The sequence below is a fragment of the Colius striatus genome, chromosome 21 (genome assembly GCF_028858725.1).
Source record: "Colius striatus isolate bColStr4 chromosome 21, bColStr4.1.hap1, whole genome shotgun sequence".
NCBI lineage: Eukaryota > Metazoa > Chordata > Aves > Coliiformes > Coliidae > Colius > Colius striatus.
The window spans coordinates 9,410,213-9,425,587 of NC_084779.1; the positions used below are offsets into that span (position 1 = coordinate 9,410,213).

Genomic DNA, 15,375 nt, shown 5'->3' on the forward strand with positions numbered 1-15,375 from the left:
TGACCCTCTGCAGCCTGTGCCCTGACAGACAGCCGGGCTACATTCTGGCAGTTGTGGCGTTATGCAAGATAATCATGTGCCAGCAGTTTAATCAGGTTAATAGCTGTAACTTCTGGGTTGAGAGTGGATGGGTGCAGAAACTTGTGGGATTACAGATGCTGACACTGCAGGCCTCAACGCAGCCTGTCTTCAAGTGTGGACCTGAATGTCCAACCTCTTGCATTTTCTGTTGGATCCGAGCAGCTGAACTGTGATTCAGGAGGAGACAACCTCACAAGAGGCAACCACCGGCTTTTCAGTCCTTGGTCATCTCCAAGGTTGGCACAAGCTGTTATTCCCCAGGGTGATGAGCTCGGAGCAGGCTGAGAGCTGCTTTGCAGGGCTCTGGCCTTACCTTGGTCACAGTTGTCCCCGTGGTAGCCTGGGGGACACTCCTTCTGGCACTCTCCGGTGACATGGTCACACGATGCTTCAGGAGGGCAGCTACATTTCTTCTGGCAGCCATCCCCGTAATAGCCAGGCTCACAGGCTGTTCACAGCACAAGGAAATAGACCAGTTTGGCATTACTTGTCAGACCGGGGAAGCGTGGGCAGCCCCAGCCGGCAGTGACGAGTGCCCAGCAGCCTCCTGAGCCACGGCCGGGCACGGTGGGCTGGAAAGCAGCCCCCCATAAAATGAGCCAAGGGGAAGGAGGCTGTGTGAGGAGAAAGGGGGCAGGTGGGTGAGTGGCCGGGTGACTCACTGTTGTGGCAGCGCTTGCCGCGGTAGCCGGGTTTGCAGCGGCACGAGCCGTCCCTCTTGTCGCAGTCGCGCGTGTTGCGCTGCTCGCAGTCACACTCCTCGGAGCAGCCCAGCCCGAATGCCCACCTGGGGCAAACTGCACACAGGGGGCAAGAGCTGGTCAGGGAGCCCGCAGGGAGGCTGGCGCCTGCCCGGCACAGCGGGCGAGGACTCACGTACCCAAGTGGCAGTAGCGCCCGTACAGGCCGGGATCGCACAGGCAGGCTCCGTAAATCCGATGGCACCGGCCCCGGTTGGCACAGTTGCACTTTTTCCTGCAGTGTTTCCCAAAGAATCCTTTAGGGCACCCTAGGAATACAGAGGCATTTTCGGGGAAGATGAGCCAATTTCAGCCTGTCATTTTATCACCAGCAGGACACAGGAAAAACACACTGAAATCAAAGCTGTGCACGTGTCAGAGCTGACGCCAGGCAGGGCGAGTGCTGAAAGGGCTGGCTTCTGCTCTGACCAGGAACCCGCTCCAGTCTCTGTGCACTAAGGTAATGATTTAAATGATCAGATTCCCTTCATCAGCCCCAAACCAGGTCGCCTCAGCAGCCAGTGCTCCTGTCCTTGCAGTGTGTCAGAGGCCACTGCAGGTGCTGCTACTCTCCAGCCCTACGAGGTGCCTCAAGGCTCCCAGCAGCTCCCACCCCGCTTGAAATGGGAACATTGGGTGAGCTCCAAGAAGTCAAGTAATCCATGAGGCCATTCCTATTGATAAACAACAGGGATATTTGCACTATTAAGGGAATAAAATAATTGTTCTTTGTTTTGCTGAAGAAGTTACTATTAGGAGCACATGGCAGGCAGACTGTCAGCAGAAAGCTGTCCAGGCAGCACGTGCCTTCTCCCATAGGGTGAGAAAAGCACAGTGTAGGCAGAGGAAATGCCACCCTGGGACAACAGTCAGCTCTTCATTGTTGACTTTTATCTCACCTCCCTGTTTTATTCCCTGTACCACTCAATCACCTCTTGCTTACAGAAGTAAAAGGCTGGGGTCTCTCTTGCATTCACTTACGTCCTGCTTCAGGCTCTTCCTTCAGTAATAGTTCCCATATGCTCCCAATCCTTTGTCTGGAGTTATTTTGTCTGAATCTCTTATTGTCTCACCCTTTCTGTGTTTTTAGATGATGTGTCCCAGATTTTAACTCTTTGAGAGTGAAGGAAAAAAAACCCATCAACAGCCGCCTCCTTCAGGTAGCTGCTGCGGTCAGGACTTCTCAAAGCTTTGGTTGTTCTTCAGCAGAAAACACCTCCTGTACATTTACCACTGAACATCTGTTTCTGACACTGTTCTGTGTCCACCACTGGATGTCCAGAATAAGAGGTAATTGCCCATGGTCATTGCTGGGAAGCAAACAGGGACTGCAAAGGTGATTTTGGGGCCTCATCACAGAGGTGGGGGTTTTTGGAGTCTACTTTGCCCATGACAGTAACGTTACATTTCTCTCTGCCCTGTCCAGTTGAGGAGAGGTGTGATAGAAGGACTTGGTGGGCACCTGGCCCCCAGCAGCACGGGTGACTGAGCTGTGTGCTTACCCTCCTGGCAGAGCTCCCCAGCCACGCCGGGCGGGCAGCGGCAGGTGCCGGTGCTGGGCTCGCAGGTGCCGCCGTTCTGGCAGCCGCAGGTCTGGCTGCAGTTCCTCCCGAAGGTACCCGCTGGGCAGGCTGGGCCGAGGGAGAGAGAGGGGATGCTGAGGCAGCTGCGGGGGGCCCGTGCAGTGCCGCTGCCTCAGCGCAGCCACTCACTCTGGTTGCAGAGGAGGCCGGTCCATCCCGCCGCGCAGTCGCAGCCCGTCCCCTCCGCATTGCAGGCGGCTCCGTTCCGGCAGTCCTCGCACGTCAGGCTGCAGTCGGGCCCGAACGTGTGCTCCAGGCAGACTGCAACGAGAGGAGCTGGGGGTGACACGCCTTCCCCACGGCTGCCTCGGCATCTCCGAGGGTTCGGGCAGCACTGTACCCGTATTGTACCAGGTTTGTGTGCACAGCAAAGGTCTCGTGGGTACAATCACCAAACACAAACCCAGCACACCTGATTTATCCTGCAGGCTTCCAAGCAAAGTATATCATTTACCAGCACTGCAAAATGCCCACCAAATGTTTCTGAAAGTGTATGTTCTCCTCTCGCCTCCATCTCTTCCTCCTCCTCTTCGTAGTCATCACTGAAGAGCTGCGTGAACTCATCCCGCAGCACTGCAACGTGAGGCACCGGGCGGATGACGGGGCGCCGGCCATCCAGAGCCTCCACGGCCTCCTCTAGAGCTGGGGAAGCAGTCACAGAGGGGACAACATCAGTGGGGACCAAGCAAGGTCTCTGAGGGGTGACTGGTAGGACAGAACCTCTGCAATAAGAGACAGCAGAAGTATCTGTACAGGGCTGGCGCGTCTGACTTGGCATCATTTGCACCACTGGCCGCTATCTGAATTGACATCGCTTGCACCTTGTTTGCTCATTTGTTTTGGCTCAAGTGGGCACAGATAAGTGACTTCAAAATCTATGGGCAATGCTTTGACCTTGGCAGACAGCTCTGGCTTCTCAGGTGGCTGAGCTCAGTCATCCTGTCACCTCTGCCCTGCTGCTTTTCTGACAGAGCCATTTGCGTTTCAGGTGAGTGAATTCTTCTCTGGAAGATGAGCAGTCTTGTTTAACATAATTAAGCAATGCACTGCAGCTTGGTTCTGCTTTTGAGGAGAGTATCAGGTACAGCTACAGGTGTCTCTTGCAGGGCAGGCAAGGGTTAAAAGATAGGCAATCACCCAAGCCTAGGAACACTTGTGAGCCAGGGCAGGGGCTGCAGAGGCCAATAAAGCCATGGAGGGGGAGCAGGCTCAATTATTTTGCCTGGGTAGAGGAGTATTTAGTGCTGCTCTGCTCCTCCTAGACCTCATGAAGCCTTTCCAGGGATCTGAGTGCTGCTCCTGGAGAGCATGGGATGAAGGGTGAGGTGCTGGTTGCTCTCTGAAGCCAGTAAGTTTGGTAATGGTGAATTTAATGGTGGGAAAAAGATGTTACTGCTTCAAAAAGACAAATCTGTTATTTCTTGCAAGGAAAAACTGTAGAGGCTGGTGCCTGGGAAGAGTTCTGGTTCTCTGGTTAATGGGGGAGCCATCACTGCAGACTATTTTAAGTGTAGCTGTACCAAAATCCCCTACACTTCCTTGAAAAATGCTGTGTAATGTGGCTGAAACAGGATTGGCTCTGTCAGGGGGAAAGCTTTCCACTAGTGAGGTGTGTCAGTTCCACTGCTAACAGCGGTGACTGCTGTGGTGTGCAGGAAGGAGCTGCTGCTCCTGGGAGCCCTGTGCAGGGGGCTTGTGCCTGGGGGAGCCCTGGTTGTCACACTCACAGATGCAGCTTCTTCGGTCCTCAGCCAGTCTGTACCCGATCTCACAGCCACACTGGAAGGAGCCGAGCTGGTTCTGGCACGTGTGCTCACACCCACCATTGCCTGAGGAGCACTCATCCACATCTGAAAAACACAGGGGACAGTGTCATGGGAGCAGGGCCTCTGTGCAGCCAGGGGCACAGAGATATTCCTGCCCACAGACCACAAGCAGGCTGGCAGCTAGTTAGTGAAGCCATGAGAGTGAAAAAGGGAGTGAGACTACTCCTGGGTTTCAGGGACCTCTGGGTTTCAAAACACCATGTTTCAGCTCTTTGTCACTAATTGTGTAGAAAGAGGTGGGCAAGCTTAGAGTTTCACCTGTGAAATGTTATTGGAGAACTTTGGTAATTAGAACAATTCATGAGGAGGAAAAAACCCCAAATTCTTTATGCTAAGAAGGTGACTCATCAGAGAGCTGGCAGGAAAACTGGTATGAGCTGGGAGAAACTGGAAGAAGTGCCTGGGTGTCTGCAACCAGGTAGGACAAGTTCTTGCTCCCTTTATTAAAAGGTTGTGTTAGTCATTGTCTTAGCTGTATTTAATACAGACACTTTTATTTGCCTGTAGCTCTTGAGGGAGAATGATGGGCAGTGTTGCCCTCAGGTTGAACATCAAACGGTCTCTGCAGGTTAACAGAGTGAGACCTGAACCAGCCTTGAGTTATCATGAGTTGAATTCAGTCTGTCCAAAAGCCCCACTGCTACCCTTCCCTTAGTGTCTGCATTAGAACAGCTGGGCTGCTCTAACAGTGAGCAAACCGAGGAGGCTGGCAAAGCAGAAATGCAGGCAGAGGAGCGGGTTCCATGCGAGCCTCTTGCTGAGCTGCAGGAGCACAGTTGCTGTCTCTGCTTACCATCACAGCCACAGCCATCTGTGCTGAGCCTGTATCCTGCAGAGCAGGCACACTCGTAGCCTCCAGGGTAATTGTAACAGTCTTGCTGACAACAGTGAGAACCGTTGTCACACTCATTGATATCTAAATAGAAACCAAAGGGCAGTGGATGTTAATGCACATCTTGCTTTGCAGCGGTGACAGTACTTGTTAAAGTGGCTCTGGGACTAGTTCTGGTGAGCTTTTACTGGTCTGTGCATGCTTGCCAAAGGCTGGGCTGGTACTCTTGGTTTCCTCTTGAAATGAGTTAATGGATCACCCTGGACAATGTGATCCCCAGCCAAGGGATGAATCCTGGGTTTCTGACTAGGTTATTTGCTGCAAGGGGCTCAGGGCAGTGCAATATAAAAGGCATACCTCAACTTTCTAGCATTTACATGTTTGTTTCACCCTTATCTCCTCATTAGCACCCACTTTAAGAAGTGGCTGAGGATGAACTACACCTGGCTGGCAGTGACTGCTCCACATCACCCATTTACTCAAATGACACTGTTGCTTGCTCAGATAACAGGTAAGATAGCACATCATCCCTTCTTATAGGTATCTAAGCTTATAGATATCTGAGATGCCAGTCTCTCTCTTTGCCAATGATGGCTCAGATCAGTTTCAGCACAGAAAAACTAACTGGTTCTGAAGTCAACTTTTGCTGTCCAAGTAGGTCTTGAGTGGAGGTTTGAGGATGTCCTTGAGTAGAGCAGTATCTGACCTTGCGTCTCTTTCTACCCTTGTTAACCTGTTTGTGGTGCATTTACACACAGTGGCCAACACACAACAGGTTCTCATGGTGCTGTGCTTGCAGGAATGAGCTGTGGACCTTCCCCTTACCAGTGCATGTCTTCTGGTCCTCTTCAAGCCGATAGCCAAAGTTACAAGTACAGACTGGGCCAGAGCTGCTGTGGTGGCATGTATGGGAACAGCCACCATTGTTGGCTTCACAGCTGTTCACAATCTCCATTTCTATCCCTGGAAAAGGCACACTGGTTAGGATGCTCACACTCCAGCTGCCCTGTGGCTTCCCTTGGCGCTGTGCTCGAGCGGGCACCCGCACCGCAGCTTCCAGCTGAGCTCCTTGCATGTATGTTCCTGTGCACACAGCCCTGCTGAGGAGGGAAGGGATGGGGAAAGGATGAAAATAGCTTTTTGCACAGAGGCCACTGCTGAGCTGGGAAATGATGTATAAAAATAAGTGGCTGGATCCCAGCAACGCCCTGTGTAGCCTCTTAGGGACAGGATGGGGAGCAGGGTCTGGACAATCCCTGAGATGAACCAGACTGCAGGCAAAACTGTTCCCATTCCTGACAGGCTGCAGGATGTGCTGCCAACCAAAAGTTGGCTCAGTTTTCTTAACTACAGAGCTGTTCTGATGCCAGCTAGAAATGGGAGCAGCAGAATGCAGCTAACTATGGAAACATCCAGATGCCTACAGCTAGAAACATCAGTTACTGACATGTCAGAAATGGTGGGTGCAAACATCAATAGCAGCCATATGTCTTCTTAGCTTGGCAAAGTTTATGTAAACTTCAGTCTAGTTAATTAAGCTTCCTTAAAGGAACTTGCACCATGGTGCTTTGACATAGTCCTAAACCCCAAGGAAAACAGTTTCTGCCTTGAGGAATGTTTTTGAGGGTTTTTTTAGTGTGTTCAGACCTGAGGAGGATGAAGGAAGGGGAGCCTGGTGCTTCCCAGTGGATCTGTGCTTGTCACAGAAGCTGTGCTGTGGTGGAAGACTGTTTCTGATTTCACAACAGGAGTGTAGTCCCTCTCTTTCCTTTTCTTATTAATGCAAGATCAGCCAGAGTTGTGCATGAACTTACTAGAAGAGGCAGAGGAAAACTTTGTTCATACAAGAAGGCTGCTTAATTCTGTAGTTGGCACCAAGGTAGAGATGTTGTCAAGGGTTACAGAAGTGATTCACAACTGGAAGGGCCATGTCAGAACACGAGTGGGGTTTGTACTTCCACTGCCCCTGCTGCCAGAAGAGACCCTCCAGGGCTGGCATTTCTTACCAGGGGCTTCTCTGGGAAAACAGACCAAGCAGCAATAAAGCTCTGCTTTTTGTCACCTGTGGGCTAGTTAGCTGAAGCCACAAAGGGTAATCTGCCCTGCTGCATAGTCACAGTGATGGGTAAGGAGGTAGCTGAGATTTACTAGTCATAGACCTGGCTTCCTACCTCAATCCTCTGTAAGCCTTGCTGGCTATCAGGCATCTCCATCCCAACAGCTGAAAGCAATGTGAAGTTGCATGTGAAAGCAAGATGTGGGATTTTTCTTACAGAATATGCAGTGTAAGATAAACCATGTTCCTAGGAAGAAAGCTGTGCATGCTTAGGCTCTGAAGTAGTGTATCAGCAGTCTAGTTCCTCGTATTGCCCAGTTTGATGCTTTCCAAAGCATGGTTTGTGGTACCCTTGGTTGGCTCCCAGGGAGAGTTGCACAGGTGAAGCACCCCAGCTTCCAGTAACACCAGCTGCCAGCACTGGGACTGCCGTGGTGGCTTTGGTCTGTAAGGGGGCTGCAAGTGCTAAATGCTGATAGTTCTGCTTTGGAATCTCCCTGCTGATGTGTATGAGCTGAACAAAGATGTAGGGACAGTCTGGCTCATTCTTGCATAACTGTTTATTTTCTTGATGGTAGCAGATGCAATCACTAGCTCAGTTCCTCCTTCAGCCACACATCTGCAGCTGACTGAACCCATCCAACCAAGTCCCCAAGAGCAAAACTTGGCCTGTTTGGAGCCAAATGGCTCCAAACAAATTGCCTAAACCAGCAAAAGTAGCTTCACGGTAACTTTAAAGATCAGACAAAGGGGTTTTTTTCATCTTGGTGGGAGAGAAAACAGTCCCAGACCTGCTTGTGAAATTCTTCAAGATAGTTTGCTGTAACTTGGCCCCACCAATTCCCAGAGGACAGTGCACAAGCACTTGCCCTTCTGTCCCGCCTGGGATGGGCCTGCAGGCAGTACTCACGGTAGCATTGCTTGCCATCTGCCCCCAGCTCATAGCCTGGGTTACAGGTACACTTGAAGGAGCCCTGGGTATTGAGACACTGGTGTGCACACATGGCCAGGCCTGTCAGACACTCGTTCACATCTGCAAGAGACCAGCAAAGCGGGTTCAATCACAAACATTCTTTCAGTAACAGTTGTCCCTCTATCTTCAAGGTTTTCACCAGGTTTTTGCACCCTGAATTCTTCACTGGGGTCCAGACCAACAAATAATTAGGAGTTCAGGATTACTGGGAAGCTTCCCAGGAACTGGGATCCCCTGGAACTCAAGTGTTGTTCCAGACAACTCAGGCAGAGCTCCGGGACAGAGAGCTGAGCGCATCCCGCCTCTGGAAGGCTGTGCTTCACCTCCTCCCACTCACAAACACTGACAGTTGCCATCGACTGAGCAGGGCCTCACCCTGGAGAGGGCTGTTGTCCCAGGGTGCTGCTGCAGGCGCTTACCCTCGCAGGCCCTGCGGTCGGGCGCCAGGCGGTAGCCAGGGTGGCAGTCGCAGCGCGCGGCTCCGCGGTGGCTGTGGCAGCGCTGCATGCAGCCGCCGTTCCTGTCGGCGCAGGGGTTCCTCACTGCGGGCCAGAGCACAAAGGGCAGCCTTAGTTCATGCTAGTCCTAGCTCTTACTGAGCTAAAAAAAAGAGTCTGCAAGCCAGGAAAGACCATTCTCCACCAGACAAAGTCTCTGCTGTTGCTCTTTTACTGCTCTGTCCGGGCAGGAGGATTTACTTGGTGTGAGATCCTGCAAAAGACTCATCTGAGTGAAGCCTTTCCAGCAGGAGCTTGGCATGGGCAGGTTCCTCTACAGAGGTGACAGAGCAAGTGCTTGGCAAACTTGCTTCAAATGCCCCTACCAAGAGGTTTGCCAATGTCTGGCCTGCTCCAGGAGCTGGACAGATGCTATAAAACCCAACCCACAGCTGCATTTTAATATCTGTTGTTTCTTTTCCCTTAGCAACTTCACAGCTAAAGGCTTCCCTCCTCCTGCTTCTTGAATGCCAACTGCTATGAATGAGAAGATTCTGCTCTACATCCCCTTCAGCTTCAGTCCCTCCTGCAGCCGAGAGCAGGTCAGCCAGAAAGCTGTCTGCAAGCAGAGGGAGAAGATCCCGACACGCTGCTGTTCCTTCCCTTTCTCAGAAGTGTGTGCCTCCCTGCAATTTCATTTGCCTTGGCCACGCTCCTGCAGCTCTCCCCAGCCTTTCAGAACACGCTGCAGAATACGTCCCTGACGCCGCCACATGCGGAGATTTTGCTGGAGGGAAACGCTCTGATCTATTTGGTATGTGATGCTCACTCTTCCCTCCCTCAGCTGCCCCTGCAGAAGAGCCCCAGGGGAGGCTCTGGAGGGACTCACGGGCGCAGCGTCTGCCGTCCTCCCGCAGCTGGTGGTTGTGGCGGCAGCGGCAGCGGTGCTGCGCCGGCGTCACCTGCACGCACTCGTGTTCGCAGCCGCCGTTGTTCAGGGCACACGTGTTCATGGCTGCGGGGCAAAGGGACAGAGCACTCGTCTCAGAAACAACAGCACCTGGAGGAGCCTCTGGCACAGGACCAGGGTGGGTGCTGTAATTGGAGTCTAAAGCAGGGCCCTGTTCAGCCTGGGCTAAAGGGAGAAGTTGATGCTGAACTTCCCAGCTGGGAAGTGGGCTCAGTGAGAGCTGTTGCTGCCAAACTCTGCTCTGCATCCAGTAAGAGCCCACCCAGGGCTGTGCCATAGAGGGACCTGGGGCACAGCCTCTCCAGATGAGGACCCTTCTCTTTTATAGGTAAGGTCAGCTTCACAGTATCAGCAGCTTAAACTTGTTCTTTTCTACAAGAAGAGCTCCCAGCAGCTCTCCTGGGAGGTGAGACCAGGATGTGGAGGTCTGGGCTCTGCAGTATCACAGGGGAGAGATGCTGACAGCAGGATGCTTCCTAACAAACATCCCCTGTCTCTGAAGGGTGCTTGTGTCAGCAAGCAGGCTCCTTGTGCTCTCTTATTGCTGAAATGCTTGTAAATCTGCTCAAAGACAATAACTGCAGGTGCAATGCCACAGCTCATTCAGCTTTTAATTACTGCTCAGAGAGACTTGCTCTCAGGTTTTCCTGTAACAAAATGATATGGAAGATGAAGTTTCTAGCTCCATGCTGTGCAAAAGACACAGATTACACAGGGCAAGGCCCAGCAGGTGCCATCAGTTCTGGGAGCATTTAAGGAAAAAGAGTTTTCAGAGGCATCCTGTGTGTCTGCACTTCAATCAGCTGTAAGAACTCCCAGCTGCTTAGTGCTTTGACTAGGAGATATCTGCATGAAAGTTAGGATGGGTGTGCACGTGCCCTCTGAGTAAGTGATGCTGTGACCAGCAGTCAAAGCATGTGGAGATATGCTGCTGGGAACTGTGATTTCATGCTAAGTGAAGGCAGGACTGGGAACTGAGATTCCTGACTGGTGTTCCTGGCCATGCCACAGCATTTCTGGGTGGCCTTGTGCAAAGCCCTTTCCTGCCCAAAGGATTTCAAGCAGTCAGAAAACTGAAGGTTTTGCCTAGGTTACAGCAGAAAACAGATCTTCTGACCAAACATGTGGACTATCTTCTCTTTACAAACTTGCTGTCAATAATCAGCTTTAAAACAGCCTCCTCCTCACCACTCTGTTTTATCATCAGGGACTCGCTGCAGGATAAGCAACAAAAGCATGGTGTTTAACAGGAGGTGTGCACCTTGCAACCAGCAGGCAGGCAGAGTTTGCTTCTTTTTCCAGGCTGCAGCTATCCAGCACAAATCTGAGCTAAAAAACAGAGCAGGGAATGACTTCATGGAGTGAGATTCCCAGAGTCTGGTAGGTAAGCCATCCTATGGGCTAATCACATGCCTTCAAAGTGGTTAAAGTCTTCTCTTAGACCCTTTGCATGTCACCTGAGTGAGCCTACCTACTCCTTCAGTAAGCATCTCAGATTGATCCAGAGAGAGAGATGTCCCTTATGGGCACTGGGAAATTGGCCTCTAACATCTGTTCTTCCTCTTAGGAGCCACGAATGGCCATGACATGTGCAACATGCTGCATATCAAAGCTGTGTGAGTGCAATGTGACTAAAACCTGGCCCCAGTCTGGATGGAAACCCAGGCCTGGTTTCCATAAGCAGAATGGCACCAGGAGTTGTGGTCTTGCACATTTCTGACCTATTTTTCAAACTCCAGAATAAACTCATGTGCTGACTCTGAGCAAACTTGTAAGAAAGCTAAAAATACCTCTAATGAAAAACATGTCTGCCAGCTAACAAGGGACCACTTCAGGTAATCACAGTGCCCTCAGCCACCTGGAGAGCTTTGCAAAGCAGCTGGGCCTGGAAAGCCTGTGCTGGTAGGTGTCTCAGCTTTTAAGGAGGCCTCTGAATCCCAAGGGAAGGTGGGTGTATCAGCCCCCTGCCCAGGACCCTGCAATGGGTGGGTGTGCAGCAGCCTCTGCCACCACCTCCCTTAAGCAGCAAGAGGTATTTTCTACAGACAAAGTACTGAAAGTAATTCTCTTAAGCCTCCCTTGTTTTTCAGTAATATACAAGTATTTGGCAGGAGGAATAAAAAAGGCAAAACTGTACATGCATATATTTTTTTTCTGCTAATAATTCCCCTGTGAAAAATCTGCCTCGACTCAGAGCTGAGGAGCTTCTCATTTCAGGCTTTTAGAGACTAACTAACTGCCCATTGTATGCCTCTAATTAACTAACAACATTCAGGGGAATAAAAGTGACTTAATAGGGTTGAAGTATTGCCATACACAACATACAGCTGGAGCAAGAACTATCAGTTTATGTTAGTTGTGCTGACATGGTTTCCTCTAATCCATTTGGAAGGGAACAGAATACTCCACGTTCCTGAAAAGTTCTGGGTCAGAGCTACAGGACTCCAGCTTTAGCAGAGATGGGTGGTCATCTTAAAATATTCTGATGTATTAAAGTGTTTAACAGCATATATTCAAGAATACCCATAAATAATGTGCTTTTTTTTTCTTTTTAAAGAAGTCACACAATGCCAATTCCTGCCAAAACATTCCTCCACATGGGAAAAGGCCTGGGCCAATGTCTGCCCAGCCAATGCATCTTGTGCCTGAAATAACCTCCCAGTGTGCAGCTATTCATATGAATCTGCAGTTTAAATAACTGCCCTCCTTGCATACCTCCAAAAGAACCCTAAAGTCTGGGTTTTCTTTATCATAACAAAATGTAAGCAGATAGAAATCCCATGAGCTTGGACACACAACACTTTCCAAAAGCTTTATTTCCATGCACAAGAAGACCAGTGTGGCTCTGGGCCGCTCTGAATGGCAGAGCTCACGTAGCAATGGAGCTGTGCAATGGCTGAGGAAGCTTCAGGCAGGGGACATGGAGGAGGGCACAGACACCACCTGCAGGGATGTGTGCTTTTGGTCCAGCAAGTCTGCCTTGCCCGAGGTGTTCAGATGCAACCACACGCCAGAACTGCTGCTGTAAATCAACCACGGCTGTTCACAGCCCACTAAGGGAAGGTAAAAGGTGAAGCAGTGAGAGCTCAGGGGTCCTCCACAGCATTTTCCTTCCTCTTGTCTTTCTTTTAGTATAGCTTATTTGCTAGCAAACATACTCCTCAGGCCTGCCAACCCCATCCGAGCCTTCCCGTTCCGCGATAGCACGTGATGGTGCAGGGGCCTGTGCACGCTGTTGCCTCAGCCATCATGGGCATGTTCCTGACCCCTACAGGTAATGAGAACCAGAAGTCCTTCTCTGCCAAGAGCCTCGTGCATAGGGAAGAGAAGAAATGTCTGGCACCAGTGGCTGGATGGCGTTTTAAGCTACAGAGCAGTGGTGGCACATGCGTGATGCGAGGAGCAAAGCAGCCGAGTCCTGAGGGGCAGGGCTGCTCCTGCAGCACCATGGCTTTGGGAAGCTTTAGGCTAATGCAGCTGAAGAATCAGGAATAATAAGATGAAACTAATGAAACACATTAAAATTGTTTTGGGTATCTTTCCATCAAAGCAAAGGCCTTCTGAGCCTGGGTCTCCTTAGCTGGCTTCTTGCAGAGGCACAGCCAGGGACCTCTGCTGGCCTTGGTTTAATTACTGCTTTTGCTTTTGGTTTTTTTTCATGTTTACTGAACAACTCTAAAAATATTTCCATTCCCAGATGCTTTTCCTAGCTTAACATTTCTGTGACAACGTTGCCAAATCCAGTGTCATCTTGTACAGCCCACAGCTTTTTGTGATTAAAGCTCAGACAGACTTTCTGCAGATGATATTTCATTGTCTGCAAGAGGGACGTTCCTTCCATCCCCTCCATCTGAAAGGAGTGCAGTGCTGCTGAAAGATGTCACCTCCTAGATGCTGACCCTCTCAGGCCTGGGGAGCAGATAAAAGGGATGAAAAGGACGTTGCTACTGCTGGTTGCCTGCGGGAAGCAGGTCTGCAAAGCAGCAGCCTAACGTGGGACCCCCAACTCTGCACCCTCCATCTGACCTTCACTACCTGGTGGGGAGCTCAGTGCAGCCCCTGCAGATCCAAACACTTTGCCAGCAGCAGCAAATATTTTAATACTTTAGCTAAAAGTAACCACACACAGCTGTAATTATAACTAAGTATGACATTCCCTTTTGCAGCGTCACACAAAACCATCAGCTCCACAAAATGTCTGAGAAACAGCTGAGAAACAGCCTCTGGACAAAGAAAAAGTCATGTTTCCTAAACTGTTCAATAAATGCAAATGGCAAAGCTCTGCAAAGGAAATACAGCCCATTACCCTCTGCATACAGCCCAAACCTTTATGGCACAGTCCTGCTGATCCCTATAGAAATTGCTGCTATACTTGAGATTTCTTCATTTGAAACGCTGTTAATATAAGCAGGGATACATCATGTAATCCCAAACCGATTTATTCTAACCTCAGACAATTTCCAGAAACATGTTATGTGTTAATACAGCCCATCTCTCCCTGCTCTTCAGGCCAACAAAAGCAATTGGCTCAGATTAATTTCTCTGCTTTGGACTGGATTCCATTCCTCTGCTTGAAATAGTGGAGAAGGACCTGGAGATGTCAGCATCCTGCCTCCTGCCCATGTGGTTCTGATAAAGACAGAGGTGATTTCAGGACGTCCAATGACTCTTTTTGTTCTCTTTCACTTTCAACAGACAAGCCTGCTCCTCCTGTCCCTCCCTTCTGGATTAAAATCACCAGTGACTTGCTATATTTGAACAACAAAGATACAACGAAGGAATCTTGCACAACCCGGCTGTAAATTACCCAAAGCATCAACAACGGTTGGGAGCTGCTGTGAGACACAAAGCAGCACAGAAAGGTGGCTTTAAGCCACTCTTTATACCCCCCTGAGCCACAGCCCCCAGAATAGTACCAGGTATGAGCTCACAGTGGGCTCCTGGCACCTCAGCTTGCTCTCATCATGGGCCTCAAGCCAAAGCTTGGTCTTGGCTGTGATCTTTTAGTCCATTCCTGCACCCCAGGCACCCCTGCGAGGCTCCCACGATGGCTGGCAGGGCCAGACGTAGCTCTGGGATCCTGAGGTGTGAGGGGACAGCAGGAGTCTGCTCTCATGCACCACCCTCAATTCCTTGGCAATGCCAAGATTTAAGGATCCTTCCTGGGCTGTGCACAGAACCAGCTCTGCTTATGCTGCAAAAGGTCCCAATGCCCTCAAAGAAAAATGCTTTTAAAGGCAAAAACGTTCCTTCCAATCCTACAGAACATGAGTGCTCATCTAAAGGGCCCTTTACTTGGAACTCCAATACATTTCATAGCAAATTGCTTGTAAAAGGTGCCCAAGTAACTTCTGGAAACTTCTACTGCATTCCCCCTGCATTGTGCCTTGCTTTGTGCCCTGCAATACTGACCACAAAGGGGGAAACAACCACCCAGGGTGCAAAGCCCTCGAAAGAAGGTAGCAAAAGAATTTCTCTGTTTTCCAATTCTTTCATGTCCTCAGGAATAAAATAAGCTTTGACTTGCCCTGGCAAGCTGGGAATAATGGTTTAGCCAGAGGGTGGAAAAGCCTGCTGACCTCCAAGCCCTGTCCCCAGAGCTGAGCCTCTGGCCCCATCCTGCACACCAACAACAGCCACCAGCCTCTGGGGGGATTGCTGGAGCTTCAGGCAGAGCTGCTGATTAACTGAAGCCTTTGTGGGTTTTGTGGGGACTGGAAAACATTTTAAGAATTAACCTCGTGGTTTCAGAGACCTTAACTAGGAACGTCACGGCCATGGTCTGTCTCCAGGACGCTTTCTGGCCGGCACTGCTGCTCCCTGGGGCTGCCAGCAGCTTCCCCAGGCCCGTCGCTGTGTCTGACCCAGCTCTAAGCC

At 50.6% G+C, this 15,375-nt stretch overlaps 1 protein-coding gene across 5 annotated transcripts in view; it reads right to left on the minus strand.

Moving 5' to 3' along the window:
* MEGF6 (multiple EGF like domains 6) overlaps window positions 1-15,375 on the minus strand; it is a 78,481-nt gene that overhangs the window by 12,830 nt on the left and 50,276 nt on the right. For 3 of the 5 annotated variants that reach the window (XM_062012857.1, XM_062012860.1, XM_062012861.1), the window contains 12 exons: window positions 9,418-9,543; window positions 8,511-8,633; window positions 8,029-8,151; window positions 5,888-6,025; window positions 5,024-5,146; window positions 4,132-4,254; window positions 2,879-3,046; window positions 2,534-2,665; window positions 2,324-2,452; window positions 962-1,090; window positions 744-878; window positions 395-529 (listed from right to left, as the gene is read on the minus strand). In XM_062012857.1, the coding sequence (XP_061868841.1) occupies window positions 395-529; window positions 744-878; window positions 962-1,090; window positions 2,324-2,452; window positions 2,534-2,665; window positions 2,879-3,046; window positions 4,132-4,254; window positions 5,024-5,146; window positions 5,888-6,025; window positions 8,029-8,151; window positions 8,511-8,633; window positions 9,418-9,543 (1,584 nt within the window). The remainder of the gene's footprint in view (window positions 1-394; window positions 530-743; window positions 879-961; window positions 1,091-2,323; window positions 2,453-2,533; window positions 2,666-2,878; window positions 3,047-4,131; window positions 4,255-5,023; window positions 5,147-5,887; window positions 6,026-8,028; window positions 8,152-8,510; window positions 8,634-9,417; window positions 9,544-15,375) is intronic. The other 2 variants (XM_062012858.1, XM_062012859.1) reach the window with 2 other exon arrangements.